Source organism: Oncorhynchus mykiss, chromosome 11, assembly GCF_013265735.2.
Source record: "Oncorhynchus mykiss isolate Arlee chromosome 11, USDA_OmykA_1.1, whole genome shotgun sequence".
Taxonomy (NCBI): domain Eukaryota; kingdom Metazoa; phylum Chordata; class Actinopteri; order Salmoniformes; family Salmonidae; genus Oncorhynchus; species Oncorhynchus mykiss.
In genome coordinates this window covers 40,497,140-40,512,746 of record NC_048575.1, presented here as the reverse complement: position 1 = coordinate 40,512,746, position 15,607 = coordinate 40,497,140, and the positions used below count along the sequence as shown (strand labels likewise).

At 43.6% G+C, this 15,607-nt stretch overlaps 1 protein-coding gene across 3 annotated transcripts in view; it reads right to left on the bottom strand.

The window, feature by feature from the left end:
• grid2 (glutamate receptor, ionotropic, delta 2) overlaps positions 1-15,607 on the bottom strand; it is a 555,674-nt gene that overhangs the window by 231,248 nt on the left and 308,819 nt on the right. For all 3 annotated transcript variants that reach the window (XR_002475295.2, XM_021620870.2, XM_021620869.2), the window contains exon 3: positions 3,451-3,738. Coding sequence is in view for 2 of the 3 variants with exons in the window: in XM_021620870.2 (XP_021476545.2) it covers positions 3,451-3,738 (288 nt within the window). In the remaining variant the exon portion in view is untranslated. The remainder of the gene's footprint in view (positions 1-3,450; positions 3,739-15,607) is intronic.

The following is a 15,607-nucleotide window of genomic DNA, read 5'->3' as shown; positions in this document are numbered from 1 at the left end:
CTTGTCTCCCTATTCTAACTATCTTAATCTTTCTTTATCAAGGGAGCTGTTACAATTCATAGCCAATGGTGCCAAACCAAATTCAATTACATTCCTTGATTTATCTGCATTAGCCTTACTACTCTCATGCCCGCCCCCTATGTGTGTGTCTCAAATCACAAGCGTGTGTGTGTGCCTATGTGTGTGTCTGTGCTATATGCCTTTATGCTGATTGAGTGAGGTGTAGGTCTCGGGCTGCCTCCATCAATCCCAGAGTAGCTGCAGCATCTCTTCTGTGCCTAATGCTTTTACTACGCTTCACAACACACCTGCACTACAAAGAGCTCAAAAACAAACCTGGCTACATCGCACCATAAATCTCTCCCCATCACCTTGGAAGAGAAAGGGCTCCCTGTAAATATGAAAGACTAAGACGAGGAAGTATGGAGGCTCACATTTGAGGCTCGGATCACAGCCACCTTGAGAATGCGGTTCTGTGTGGCTCAGTTGGTAGAGCATGGTGCTCGCAACTCCAACAGCCTTGGATTCGATTACCGCTGAGGCCACCCGCACAGTGAAAAAGCCCAATGAGACCCAGAGTCTCTTTTTCAAGGGAGAACTGGCCAAGGCGGCAGTAACAATCAATACATGACATAATTAAAAAACATACAACACAACAACATGATCCAGCCTAAAAAAAAGCATTTACACTCCTCTGTAACAGTCTCCCATCAATATTCTAATTTCATTCAGTGGCACTAACATATGTAGATGAAGCATGGATAAAAGTGTATGCTAGATGGCATATATTATTATTTTACTACCTTGAGGAGCACGGCTGCTCACCAGGAACTAACCGTTGCCCCCTTCCCAAAGAGTCATATTTACAATCCGACCGTTTGTTTTATGTTATTTTATGTATGTCTTCAATTGTAAGTATGTTGCGATTTTAAATGTTCTGTAAGTATGTTGCGATTTTAAATGTTCTGTAAGTATGTTGCGATTTCAAATAAAATACGGTAATAAATCGTTTGATTTCATCAGATCGTGTATGTTTAGCATGTTTTTAATGTTCTACAATCCATAGGTTTGGGTTGTCAAACTGGCCATACTGTTTCTCTTTCGGTATATGTTCTCTGTCAACATTGACTGAGACGCTTACAACAATTATAGGATGGGATGAACTTTGGGCGGCAGGGTAGCCTAGTGGTTAGAGCGTTGGACTAGTAACCGGAAGGTTGCAAGTTCAAATCCCTGAGCTGACATGGTACAAATCTGTCGTTCTGCCCCTGAACCCACTGTTCAGGGGCAGGCCGTCATTGAAAATAAGAATTTGTTCTTAACTGACTTGCCTAGTTAAATAAAGGTCAAATAAAAATAAATAATGTACCGCCGTATACATAATAAACTATATAAAAGAGCAGACACTAGCTATCTTTGATAAATTCAAATAACTATGGAAATATTATCCAAATAATAAAGAGAATATATGTTCATAGAAGCACACAGTTGTAGTGGACAAACTCGATCGGGAGTGATACATGTACAGCAGAAGCTCTGAAAATTTCAAACTTTCAAAATCCACAGGAATTCCTGTTTTGGAAAGGGGACTAGAGATTGGTCAAAAGTAGGGTCAATGCTAAACGAATAGGTGAGAAGCCGTGCTCCTTTGAATTCCTACGGTACGGTGGTAAAAAGAGACTCTGGCTACGCACTGCTTTCATCCAGGGTCCATAAGGAGCCCAATAGAACTCAGGTCAAAAGTATAGGGAATAGGGTACCATTTGGGATGCAAACTTTGTGCTTCCTCTCTGTTTCCCCACCATCAACAACAACGGGCCTACTTAATCGCCTCCGGTGTAGCTATGTTATCTGCACATGGTGTCGGTTCTAGGATCTCGAAGTGTGTCCCACAGCGGCTCCGGCATTCAACTGGGATTTCACCTGCGTGTTCTTAATGAGAAACCATCAGCTTACGTGTCCTCGAAATGAAGAGTTCTCATTACACAAGCAGGGGAACAAGCCAGTGTTGATTTCACCTTTTTCCCCAGATGAGAGTCAGTATCTGCAGCCAGCGTCGTAGCCAAATATACAATCCATTTACTGGGAAATGTTTGATATATGCTATCCAACCAGATTAAGTCTTGAGCCCAGTAGGACAGAGGATAATGTTCCTGATTCGATAACACCTACAGTTACCATCCAATCACCGGGTTCATGCAAACCTGGGAAATGTATCTCTTTTTTTTTGTTCCACAGATCCTGTTTATTTGGCATGATAATTCAACAAGGAGTTGGCAAAAGAGGAGTAACAGACTGGAACCCAGGCTAGATAGGCTGATAGGAGCGACAGCTCTGGGAACTCTTGAATCCAGCTGCATACAGACACACTGAACTCCCCCAGTTTTCAGTCTTCCGACTGCACCACTAGACCTGAAAATAGAGGAAAGTGGGCAACCCAATTCAATTTACACATACACACTATTGTCCTCAAAGCCGTTTTTCAGAAGACAAAGCGATGTATGAGAGAACACTGTTACATCTCAAAGAGCTCGGGCTTAGAGACTGGTATGGTTAACACCTGGCAGGCCCATCTTCTGATTCGCTGGTCAGAACCATGTTGGGGCTTAAGGATGGTGAGTGGGCTTGGCAGCCGCAGAGCTTCATTATAGCACTACACTACACCACAGTGCAACTGGCAGTGACAGCCCAAATGCCTCCATTGGCTGGTCTGCTGGGAGCCACACTTATTTAGCCATCCCTGATACTTTTAACATGCTGCAGTGAATTATGGGACATGGGATCCATAGGGACATACACGGGGAGTGGAGACAATGCCAGACACAGGACAGACTTACAAACACCTATACACATCCAGTGATGAACATAATCTCTGTCTGCCTGACCCTTTCTCTCATGCACAAACACATACAAAGGCTCTCTCTCTCTCTCTCTTTCTCTCACATACAGTACACAAACAATCCAGTATAATGAAGGTTGATGGAGATGGTGGGAAACATTTACTATGTCCATGCATTACCTATCGGCCTCCTGAATGCAGGGTTGCAGAGTTCAGGCCTCTATCCATTAGCTTGCTGCCATGCTGCGAGTCTACCAGATCTCCAACCCATATCTTCATACATCATTGAATGCCTCCGTATGGACGTCAACTACAGTAACCCCCCCCCCCCCCCCCCCCCCATTCCCCACTCCGTACTCTCTGAACACCACTTCGCATCATACCTGGGTTCACATACTATTCAAAATATTTAACATCTTTGAACGTTCGCTTTAGCCTGCCAGGAGTGCCAAGTGGTCGTGGTTTTAACTTTTGGGACCGTTCTATTGGTTTCTTTGCAAAAGGCGACTTCCTTAAAGCCCAGATCTAGTATTTGATATGATTCAAACAGTATTTGAACCCAAGTCTGCTTCACCCCACTTCCCCTAACACAGCCGCCCATGAAGACTTACCGTATTCCTGGTCGTAGAAGATGATGAACTTCTGCCAGCTGTACTCGCTGACCACTTGGAGGATGACGTCATTGAGGTAGACGGGCGGGCGCACGAAGAGGGTGTAGTCATCCTGGCGGGTGCGGGTGGTGATGAGGGGGCAGCTGGAGCGAGGGGTCCCGGCAGTGGCACGCTGGATGAAGAGGTGTGGGATGTGCATCGCGTCCGCCAGAGACTGAAGGGAGCCCGCCGACATACAGCCGATAGAGCTGACCAGCGCCAAGATCCCCCTGTTCATCAACTCACAGGCTGCACAGAGGGTGAGAGAAGGAGGGGGGACAGGGAGGGAGGGAAAGGGAGAAGGGGATAGAGAGAGAGAGAAAAAGAGAGTTATTTAAAGTTTTCAAACTGAGGAAAAGAGGACATACAGTAATGACATACATTACCATTCTGGTGTAATAAAGTTGTTGTAATATGGTTGTTGGCTATTATCAGGAGCCAGTAGCAAAAGCATTAAAGTGGGATTGAAATATATCTAATTGGGATGTTTTTTGTCATTGAGCTACACAAAGTGAAAATTGAAAAGAACATTTGAGTATTAACAAATAGATTTTTACAAATGTATACAATTAAATAACGAATATATAGTTGTTGCATAAGTATTCATCCCCTTTGTGGAGGCGAGCATACATTTGTTCAGGATTCAAATTTGGCATAACAAATGAAATAATAAGCTACATGGACTCATTCCATGTGAATTAATAGGGGTTGACCTGATTTTTGAATGACTACCCCTTCCTCTGTTCCCCCCCCACCCCCACCCCACACACACATACACACATACATACATACACACATACAGGTCCCTCAGTCAAGTATTGAATTTCAAGCACAGATGCAACTTTCAAAAGACAAGGGAACTTTTTGAAAGTCTCATAAAGAAGGGCAGTGATTGGTAAATGTGTAACAATAACAAAATGTACACATTGAATATCTCTTTAAGCATAGTACAGTTAATAAATGTGCTGTGGATGATGTGTTAAACCACCCAGACGCATCAAAGATACAGTCGTCCTTCTGAACAGAGCTGCAGGACAGGAAGGAAACTGCTCAGGGAGGCCATTTGGGATTTTAAAACAGCTACAAAGTTCAATGGCAATGATGGGAGAAACTGAGGATGGCTCAATAACATTGTTTGCAGCAAGGCACTAAAGTAATACTGAAACAAAAAACATGGCAAAGGAAAAAAATTCAAACTAAAACCAAAGCCTTTTGTGGCAAATCCATCATATAGTAGCTGCCTCCTTATTTTCAAGCATGGTGGTGGCTGCATCATGTTATATGCGTGACATCTGCAAAGACTGGGGACTGGAGTGTTTCAGGAGAATAAGAAACGGGATGGAGCTAAACACAGGCAAAATCCTAGATGAAAACCTGCTTCAGTCTGCTTTACACCAGACCCTGGGAGAGGGTTTCACCTTTCAGCAGGACAGTAAGCTACACCACAGGGCCAAATCTACACTGGAGTTGCTTACCAAGAAGACAGTGAATTTTTACTGAGTTACAAGTTACAGTTTTGAATGAAATCTGCTTCAAAATCGCTGTCTAGCCATGCTCCCCAACACATTGACAGTGCAGGAAGAATTGAAAATAGTAAATGGGTAAATATTGTGCAATCCAGGTGGACAAAGCTCTTAGAGACTTACACAAGAAGACTCAACAGACAAACAAAGCTGTAATCAAATCAAATGTTATTTGTCGCATGCTCCAAATACAATAGGGTGTAGCCACTTAAACCAACAATGCAGTTCAAGAAAGAGTTCATAAAATATTTACTAAATGAACTAAAGTAAAAATAGTAAAATAAAAATGAAAAGTAACAATAAAATAACGTGGCTATTTACTGGGCTACCGGTACCGAGTCAATGTGCGGGGGAACAGGTTAGTCAAGTTATTTTGTGCATGTAGGTATGGATAAAGTGACTATGCATTGATAATAAACAGCGAGTAGCAGCAGTGTAAAAACAGAAAAAGGGAGGGGGGGCGTGTCAATGTAAATATTCCGGGTGGCCGTTTTGATTAATTGTTCCTAGACTTGGTGCTCCGGTACCGCTTGCCATGCGGGAGCAGAGAGAACAGTCCATGACTTGGGTGACTGGAATCTTTTACAATTTTTTGGGGCCCTCCTCTGACACCGCCTAGTATATAGGTCCTGGATGGTAGGAAGCTTGGCCCCAGTGACGTACTGGTCCATACACACCACCCTCTGTAGCGCCTTACGGTCAGATGCCGAGCAGATGCCATACCAGGCGGTGAAGCAACCGGTCAGGATGATCATGATGGTGTAGCTGTAGAACTTTTTGAGTATCTGGGGACCCATGCCAAATCTTATAAAATCTCCTGAGGGGGAAAAGGTTTTGTCGTGCCCTCTTCACGATTGCCTTGGTGTGTTTGGACCATAATAGTTTTTGATGATGTGGACACCAAGGAACTTGAAATTCTCGACCTGCTCCAATAAAGCCCTGTTGATGTTAATGCGGTTCTGTTTGGACCGCCTTTTCCTGTAGTCCACGATCCGCTCCTTTGTCTGCTCACATTTAGGGAGAGGTTGTTGTCCTGGCACCACACTGCCAGATCTCTGACCTCCTTCCTATAGGCTGTCTCATCGTTGTCGGTGAACAGGCTGTTGTATCATCATCATCATCACTGTTGTATCATCAGCAAACTTAATGATGGCGTTGGAGTCGTGTTTGGCCATGCAGTAATGGGTGAACAGGGAGTACAGGAGGGGACTAAGTACGCACCCCTGAGGGGCCCCAGTGTTGAGGATTAGTGTGGCAGACATGTTGTTGCCTATCCTTACCACCTGGGTGAGGTCCTTCAGGAAATCCAGGACCCAGTTGCAGAGGGAACTGTTTAGTCCCATGGTCCTTAGCTTAGTGATGAGCTTTGTGCCCCACTATGGTGTTGAACGCTGAGCTGTAGTCAATGAACACAATTCTCACATAGGTGTTCCTTTTGTCCAGGTGGGAAAGGGCAGTGTGGAGTGAGATTGAGATTGCGTAATCTGCGGATCTGTTGGGGCGGTATGCGAATTGGGTCTAGGGTTTCTAGGATAATGGTGTTGATGTGAGCCATGACCAGCCTTTCAAATTACTTCACGGCTACCGACGTGAGTGCTACAGGCTGGTAATGATTTAGGCAGGTTACCTTTGCTTCTTTGGGCACAGAGACTATGGCGGTCTGCTTGAAGCATGTAGGTATTACAGACTTGGTCAGGGATAGGTTGAAAATGTCAGTGAAGACACTTGCCAGTTGGTCCGCGCATGCTTTGAGTACACGTTCTGGTAATCCATCTGGCCCTGCGGCTTTGTGAATGTTGACCTGTTTAAAGGTCTTGCTCACACCGAGAGCGTGATCACACAGTCGTCCGGAAAAGCTGGTGCTCTCATGCATGCTTCAGTGTTGCTTGCCTCGAAGCGAGCATAAAAGGCATTTAGCTCGTCTGGTAGGCTTGCGTTACTGTGCAGATTGCACATGGGTTTTCCTTTGTAGTCTGTAATGGTTTTCAAGACCTGCCACAACCAACGAGCGTCAGAGTCGGTGAAGTAGGATTCAATCTTAGATGCTTTTCCTGTTTGATTGTTCATTTGAGGGTGTAGAGGGATTTCTTGTAAGTGTCCGGATTAATGTCCCGCTCTTTGAAAGCGACAGCTCTAGCCTTTAGCTCGGTGAGGATGTTCCCTGTAATTCATGGCTTCTGGTTGGGATATGTACGTACGGTCACTGTGGGGATGATGTTGTCGATGCACTTATGGATGAAGCTGGTGACTGAGGTGGTATACTCCTCAATGCCATTGGATGAATCCCGGAACATATTCCAGTCTGTGCTAGCAAAACAGTCATGTAGAGTAGCATCCTTGTCATCTGAACACTTCTGTATTGAGTGAGTCACTGGTACTTCCTGCTTTAATTTTTGCTTGTAACCAGGATTCAGGAGGATACAATTATGGTCTGATTTGCCAAATGGAGGGTGAGGGAAAGCTTTGTATGCGTTTCTGTGTGTGGAGTAAAGGTGGTCTCAAGTTTTTCCCTCTGGTTGCACATGTGACATGCTGGTAGAAATTTGGTAAAATGGATTTAAGTTTGCCTGCATTAAAGTCCCAGGAGCGCCACTTCTGGATCAGCATTTTCTTGTTTGCTTATGGCCTTATACAGCTCGTTGAGTGCGGTCTTAGTGCCAGCATCGGTTTGTGGTGGTAAATAGACAGCTGCAAATAATATAAATGAGAACTCTCTTGGTAGATGGTGTGGTCTACAGCTTATCATGAGGTACTCTACCTCAGGTGAGCAATACCTTGAGACTTCTTTAATATTAGAAATCGTGCACCAGCGGTTATTTACAAATTGACACACATGCCCGCCCCTTGTCTTACCAGACGTAGCTTCTCTGTCCTGCCGATGCACGGAATACCCAGCCAGCTCTATAGTGTCCGTGTTGACGTTCAGCCACAAATCGGTGAAACATAAGATACTAAAGTTTTTAATGTCCCATTGGTAGGATATTCTTAATCGTAGATCACACATTTTATTTTCCAGTGATTGCACGTTGGCCAATAGTACAGATGCTAGTGGAAGTTTACTCACTCGCCTACAAATTGTCAGAAGGCTCTTCACGCTAATGATCGGGGTTTGAGTCTGGTCTCGAGAAAGCAGTATATATTTCGCATCGGGCTTGTTAAATAATAAATCTTCATCCAGTTCGAGGTGAGCAATTGCTGTTCTGATGTCCAGATGCTCTTTTCGATCATAGGAGACGGTAGCAACAACATTATGTACAAAATAAGTTAAAACATGCGTTTTAAACATGTATTGACTCAGGGGGGGTGAATATTGATCTAATCAAGGTATATTCGTGTAATATTTTTCATTGATACAATTAAAATATATATATATCTTATATATATATATATATATATATCTATAAGATAATATATATCTTTCACTTTGGCATTACAGAGTATTTTAAGTAATTTACCAAAAATGACATTTTATGTAATTTACCAAAAATTACAATGAAATCCATTTGAATTACACTTTGTAACAATAAATTGTGAAGAAACCTAAGGGGTAGAATACTTATGATAGGCACTGTATTTACTGTATGTCTTCTTTAATCATTTTAATTACCATACTGAAACAGTGTGAATAATCATTCCTTCCACTTCATTTAGAGATTCCTTCAAACGCAATATTTTTAGACTGTGTGAATACTGTGGCAATGACATACAACCAGGCAATAAATTACTATAACACCGACTAGCACAACCGGAGTACCTACGTACGATGTTGGTACAGATTGTATGCACATACCCTCAGAGACACACAAACGGGCACGTCGGACACACACACATACAATCAAACATCCACCCACCCAAAAAACCACACAATGAAAAACACCCACTCCCACACCGACACCCACCTGTTCACACACACGATCGAACACAGACACATAATCAAGCATATGTGACAACACCAGTGTCTAAGGGCATCATCAGAGCCTCCTCTCATCGCAAAGGAAGACAACCACGTGGTGTGCATACTTGGCTGGATCAGGCTATTTTAAAAGCGGACCTCCGGGGCTGTGTACCCTGGCCAACAACCCCCCACCCCCTTCACCCACTCCCCCACTGCCTGCCTGTCTGCCCCCTCATGCCTTGCACTGGCTCACACCGCTGGATTTCTTGTCACAAAGTTGGGAAGGTGAAACATGGAGTGGCAAGCAGAGCTGTGATGCAGAGTCATTTGCCAGAGTAATGTAAGTGTCAAGTAAGGGCGTGTTGGAATAGAGGAGGCAGGAACAATGCTGCTGAGAAAGGCATAATGAAAACGGGAGTAAGGAGAAGAGAGAGAGAAAGAAAGAACAAAAACTCCAAACAGCAGCTCTGCCAATGGGAGAGCAGTGGTGCCACAAGAGTTTACTGGGCTCTTCAATATCATCACTACCACTACAACACACACACACCAGATATGAACACACACATCTGCCTCTCTCTACTCCTGTCACTCTCTTTCTCTCTCTAGTTCCCTCTCTAATTCTCTCTCTACTCCTGTCTCTCTCTCTCAGTTCCCTCTCTTCCTCTAATTCTCTCTCTACTCCTGACTCTCTCTAGTTCCCTCTCTTCCTCTCTCTCTACTCCTGTCTCTCTCTCTAGTTCCCTCTCTTCCTCTCTCTCCAATTTTCTCTCTACTCCTGTCTCTCTCTCTAGTTCCCTCTTCCTTTCTCTCTACTCCTGTCTCTCTTTAGTTCCCTCTCTTCCTCTCTCTCTAATTCTCTCTCTACTCCTGTCTCTCTCTCTAGTTTCCTGTCTTCCTCTCTCTAATTCTCTCTCTACTCCTGTCTCTCTCTCTAGTTCCCTCTCTTCCTCTCTCTCTAATTCTCTCTCTACTCCTGTCTCTCTCTCTCTAGTTCCCTCTCTTCCTCTCTCTCTGGTTCCCTCTCTTCCTCTCTCTCTAGTTCCATCCCTCTCTCTAGTTCCCTGTCTTCCTTTCTCTCTAATTCTCTCTACTCCTGTCTCTCTCTCTAGTTCCGTCTCTTCCTCTCTCTCAATTCTCTCTCTACTCCTGTCTCCCTCTCTCTCTCTCTCTAGTTCCCTCTCTTCCTTTCTTTCTAATTCTCTCTACTCCTGTCTCTCGCTCTAGTTCATTCTCTTCCTTTCTCTCTAATTATCTCTACTCCTGTCTCTCTCTAGTTCCCTCTCTTCCTTTCTCTCTATCTGAGGTGGTCAAAACATATATATTTTTATTATTAAACTTAAGTTGAAGGCTGCACTTTATAAATTCAGCTTTTGAATAATGAATCAATCTTGCAATATATAATTATATATCAAACAGACTATGTGGCTTTTTCGTTACTAAATTAGTAATGACATCAATGGCACATCATTTTCTAATTTAAAAGGGGCAATCTGGAGAACATCCGTTTTTTTTATTTTTTAAATAAATTATATAATGGCTAGAAAATTACCATTAATGCTTTAAAGAGTATGTCTTTAATAAATAAAATGCAGTCTAGTTTTAAGCTGAATAAGCCTGGCTAACCGAGTTAGCTAACAAGATTCCATTCAACGTGTAGGATGGTCATGCAACTGCCCTCGTTTAGCATCATGATGACTTTGGCGGAGGATTCTTATGGTTAGCCAGGCTAATTCCCAAATATTAAGGCACTTTGGAGAATTACACTGAACAAAAATATTAACACAACATGTAAAGTGTTGGTCCCATGTTTCATGAGCTGAAATAAAATATCCCAGAAATGTTCCACACACACAAAAAGCTTATTTCTCTCAAATGTTGTGTAGTTTACATCCCTATTAGTGGGCATTTCTCCTTTACCAAGATAATAATGTTGTGTAGTTTACATCCCTATTAGTTGGCATTTCTCCTTTACCAAGATAATAATGTTGTGTAGTTTACATCCCTATTAGTGGGCATTTCTCCTTTACCAAGATAAAAATGTTGTGTAGTTTACATCCCCATTAGTGGGCATTTCTCCTTTACCAAGATAATAATGCTGGGGACAATAAAAGGCCACTCTAAAATGTGCAATTTTGTCACACAGCACAATGCCACAGATGGCTAAAATTTTTAGGGATTGTGCAATTGGCATGGGGATATCTAGTCAGTTGTACAACAGAATGCATTCAACAGAAATGTGTCTTCCGCATTTAACCCCACCCCTCTGAATCAGGGAGTTGCGGGGGGGGGGGGGGGGGGGGGGGGGGGGGGGGGGGGGGGGCTGCCATAATCAACATCCACGTCTTCAGGGCCTGGGGAACAGTGGGTTAACTGCCTTGCTCAGGGGCAGAGCGACAGAGTTTTACCTTATCAGCTCTGGGATTTGATCCAGCAATATTTTGGTTACTGGCCGAAAGCTCTAACCACCAGGCTACTTGCATGAATGTCCACAAGAGCTGTCCATCATGATGATGTGGCAAGTAACACTTTGCTTCTTGAAAGTCCAATGTCTTAAAAACTTGACTGCTGACATGCAAAACATTTTTGGACTGTACCAACAGTGGACTACTGACAAAATACCAAAATATAGTTTTTGAGTGGATTTTTTTCTTTAACCGTAGCTTGGCGCAACCACTTCATTGCATATTGTATTGTATTTAGAGGTATTATTTATTTGTAAAACATCACATAAATTGCAAACTTCATATGATATCATATGAAGTGCAAAATGAGGCACATTTCACAGGAAACGGATGCCGTAGTTCACAATTGGATGACGTAGTACACAAAAAAACGGGGGCCTCGTTTTAGCTCGTGAGCACCACTTTCAAAACTACTGGCTGGAATGATACAAAAGTTTGAGAGTGCATCTTTATGGTTGCAATGCACAACACACAACCACTTTAGATCGTGACTCCATAGTTCAGTTGAGTCCCAGGAGTATCATTGCCTGTTACAGTTGTTTTTATTGCTTTGGTACTATAACAGTATGTGGAAACAGTTTCACAACTCTTAGTACAAAACTCAAAACAGATTAAAAAAGGCAGTTTTTAAAAAAAACTGTAAGCACAGTAACTTTTTTACCAAACCTAATTCCTAAAAACAGTGTTTCATCTAGAAATACCTTTCATATAAAATAATGTCCTTTCACAATGCAACGCTCACAATACTTTTCATAAGATTATCTTCTCATTTGTTTGACCTTCACTTAATCCAACTGCGCTTAATGGTTAATCACTTAACCGTTTAGTAAACCTATAGATTTTAAACTGGTTTGTCTACTATACGTGAATTTTGAGACATAATGCCTACTCGTTATTGCTTATTGACTTCACATAGTGGTAACCACAATTGGGGTACGTGAACACTTGCAATTTCTTTCAGCATGATGCGGGATAGACAGCAAGGGAGAGGAAGAAATCAAAGTGCTTGTGAACAAGGGGCCCATCAGAGAGTTGGGTATGGGCTCCATCAAAGAGGTCAGAGAGGTGGGCATGGGCTCCATCAAAGAGGTCAGAGAGGTGGGCATGGGCCCCATCAAAGAGGTTAAAGAGGTGGGCATGGGCCCCATCAAAGAGGTCAGAGAGTAGGGCATGGGCCCCATCAAAGAGGTTAAAGAGTAGGGCATGGGCCCCATTAAAGAGGTCAGAGAGGTGGGCATGGGCCCATTAAATAGGTCAGAGAGGTGGGCATGGGCCCCATCAAAGAGGTCACAGAGTTGGGAATGCAACATGTCAAAGAGGTCAAACAGGTGGGCATGGGCCCTGTCAAAGAGGTTAAAGAGGTGGGCATGGGCCCTGTCAAAGAGGTTAAAGAGGTGGGCATGGGCCCTGTCAAAGAGGAGAAAGAGGTGGGTTTGGGCACGTCAAAGAGGTGGACACCAGAGAGAGGGAGGCAGATGGCAGGGAACTGTTGTGTCTCATGACGTCAGGGCCAGCGTCGTTGACCATGTGGAAAACAGAGGCCTTACCTTGGCAGAGGCTGCCAGATTAGTTCACCCCAATTTGAAAACCTCAACTGTCAATTCGATCATGAGAACATTTCACCAAGAAAATCGGTAAGTCTGCAGGACATGGACTATGCTTTACTATTACAGAAAATTACATATGATTGTAATGCATGTAAATTCACAAAACATGTTACAGGATTCTTACAGTATGATCTATTGACAGTATACTCTGTTCTACCCTCTGAATTGACAAAGAAAAACATGGCGGTGGCCATGTCCGTGTAATGACCGACCTGCAGGAGTGGGCAGTGGTGGAAATGGTGACATATACAGCTGTCCGAAATAAAGCAGGCCATTGAGGAGAGCGAGTACACCTTTGCCAATGTGGCATCCATCAGCCTAGCAACAAGGTATCTATGAAACACATTTTGAGAGAAACAACGACCGGCTGAAACAACGACCGGGTGAAACTACTCCGGGACGAGTATGTTCAGGTACAGCACTATATACTGTATTACTGTTACTATTTGATGCACATGCTACTTCACAATATCATATTGGAATATACCGTAAAAATAACTAACCACGTTTTATTTTTAGAGGGGGATGGTTCTTGATGCTACTGTGAACCATCACAAGGATATCATTGCTGATGAAGCAGGCCAGGCAACTGTCCTAGTGCCTGAAGATGGTGTGGTAGGACATAGGCCATCACTTGGACACCTCATTGTGTTTCTCAATGAAATTGAGCAGGCCTGTCAAGGTGAAGGGGTCACCTATGTCATTATGTGGGACAATGTCAGGTTCCACCATGCAGAGGTGGTTCAGACATGGTTTCGGGCCCATTCTCGATTCGTGAACCTATACCTGCCCCCATACTCTCCTTTCTTCAACCCTATTGAGGAATTTTTTTAAGCATAGAGGTGGAAGATGTACAATCGCCATCCCCATGAAAAGGCCACACTCTATCTGGCCATTGATGAAGCATGCGACGACATCAATGTAGAACAATGTCAAGCTTGGATTTGCCATGCCAAAAGGACATTCACTGTGATATTCAATGTATGGCCAAATGCTCAAGACAGGCTTGAGGCAAATTAATGCGTACAAAACATTTTGCATCTTGCAACTCTTACCTGATTTATTTTTCTGTTTGTTGCATGAATGATTGTCGCCTTTGATTACACATTGGATATGTCACGTCCTGACCTTAGTTCCTTTTTTATGTCTCTTTTTTAGTTTGGTCAGGGCGTGAGTTGGGGTGGGCATTCTATGTTTTTGTATTTCTGTGTTTGGCCTGGTATGGTTCCCAATCAGAGGCAGCTGTTTATCGTTGTCTCTGATTGAGAACCATACTTAGGCAGCCTGTTTTCCCACTATGATTTGTGGGTAGTTGTTTTCTGTGTCTTCCATACAGAACTGTGTCGGTTTTCATTTATTTCTCTTGTTTTTTTTTGTATTCTGTGTTCAGTTTAATAAATACATTATGGACACTTACCACGCAGCGCATTGATCCGATGTTTCATACTCCTCATCAGAGGAAGAAGAAAATCGTTACAGGATAGATATTATGGAAATTTTCGATTTTCTGTACATTTAGTTGGGTAATGGAAGTACTACCTCATGTGAAAACTGTATAATCTACTGTAATTTACAGATTGTGTGTGTGTGCGAGCTTGCATGTATACGTGCGTGCGTGCTTGTGTGTGCCCCTTTGTAGCCGTGTGTGTGTGCCCCTTTGTAGCCGTGTGTGTGTGCAAAGTCACACCTGAGTGAGAGTGAAGTGACTGCAGACTGTTCTACAGAAAGGCCCCGTTTACTCCAGACAAGGGGAACATGAGAGAGCTCAATAACATGCTCTGCTGCAGACAGAGCATTCCATCTCGCTCACTATCAACTCATCTACCCAATACATCTATTACTACTGTACAGTATGTGAAGTGAGGAGGGGTGTGTGTGTGCGGTGTGCATGTGTATGTGTACACCTGTGGATGTGTGCTTGTGTGTATGTGTGAGTGTGTGCGCATGAACTCAGCGACAACAAAAAAACGTCCTCTCACTGTCAACTGCGTATATTTTCAGCAAACTTAACATGTGTAAATATTTGTATGTACATAACAAGATTCAACAACTGAGACATAAACTGAAAAAGTTCCACAGACATGTGACTAACAGAAATGGAATAATGTGTCCCTGAACAAATTGGGGGTCAAAATCAAAAGTGACTGTCAGTATCTGGTGTGGCCACCAGCTGCATTAAGTACTGCAATGCATCTCCTCCTCATGGACTGCACCATATTTGCCCGTTCTTGCTGTGAGATGTTACCTCACTCTTCTACCAAGGCATCTGCAAGTTCCCGGACAATTCTGGGGGGGGGGGGGGGGGTATGGCCCTAGCCCTCAGTCTCCGATCCAACAGGTCCCAGACGTGCTCAATGGGATTGAGATCCGGGCTCTTCGCTGGCCATGGCAGAACACTGGTATTCCTGTCTTGCAGGAAATCACACACAGAATGAGCAGTATGGCTGGTGGCATTGTCATGCTGGAGGGTCATGTCGGGATGAGCCTGGAGGAAGGGTACCACATGAGGGAGGAGGATGTCTTCCCTGTAACGCACATAATTGTGATTACCTGCAATGACAACAAGCTCAGTCCAATGATGCTATGACACACCGCCCCAGACCATGACGGACCCTCCACCTCCAAATCGAT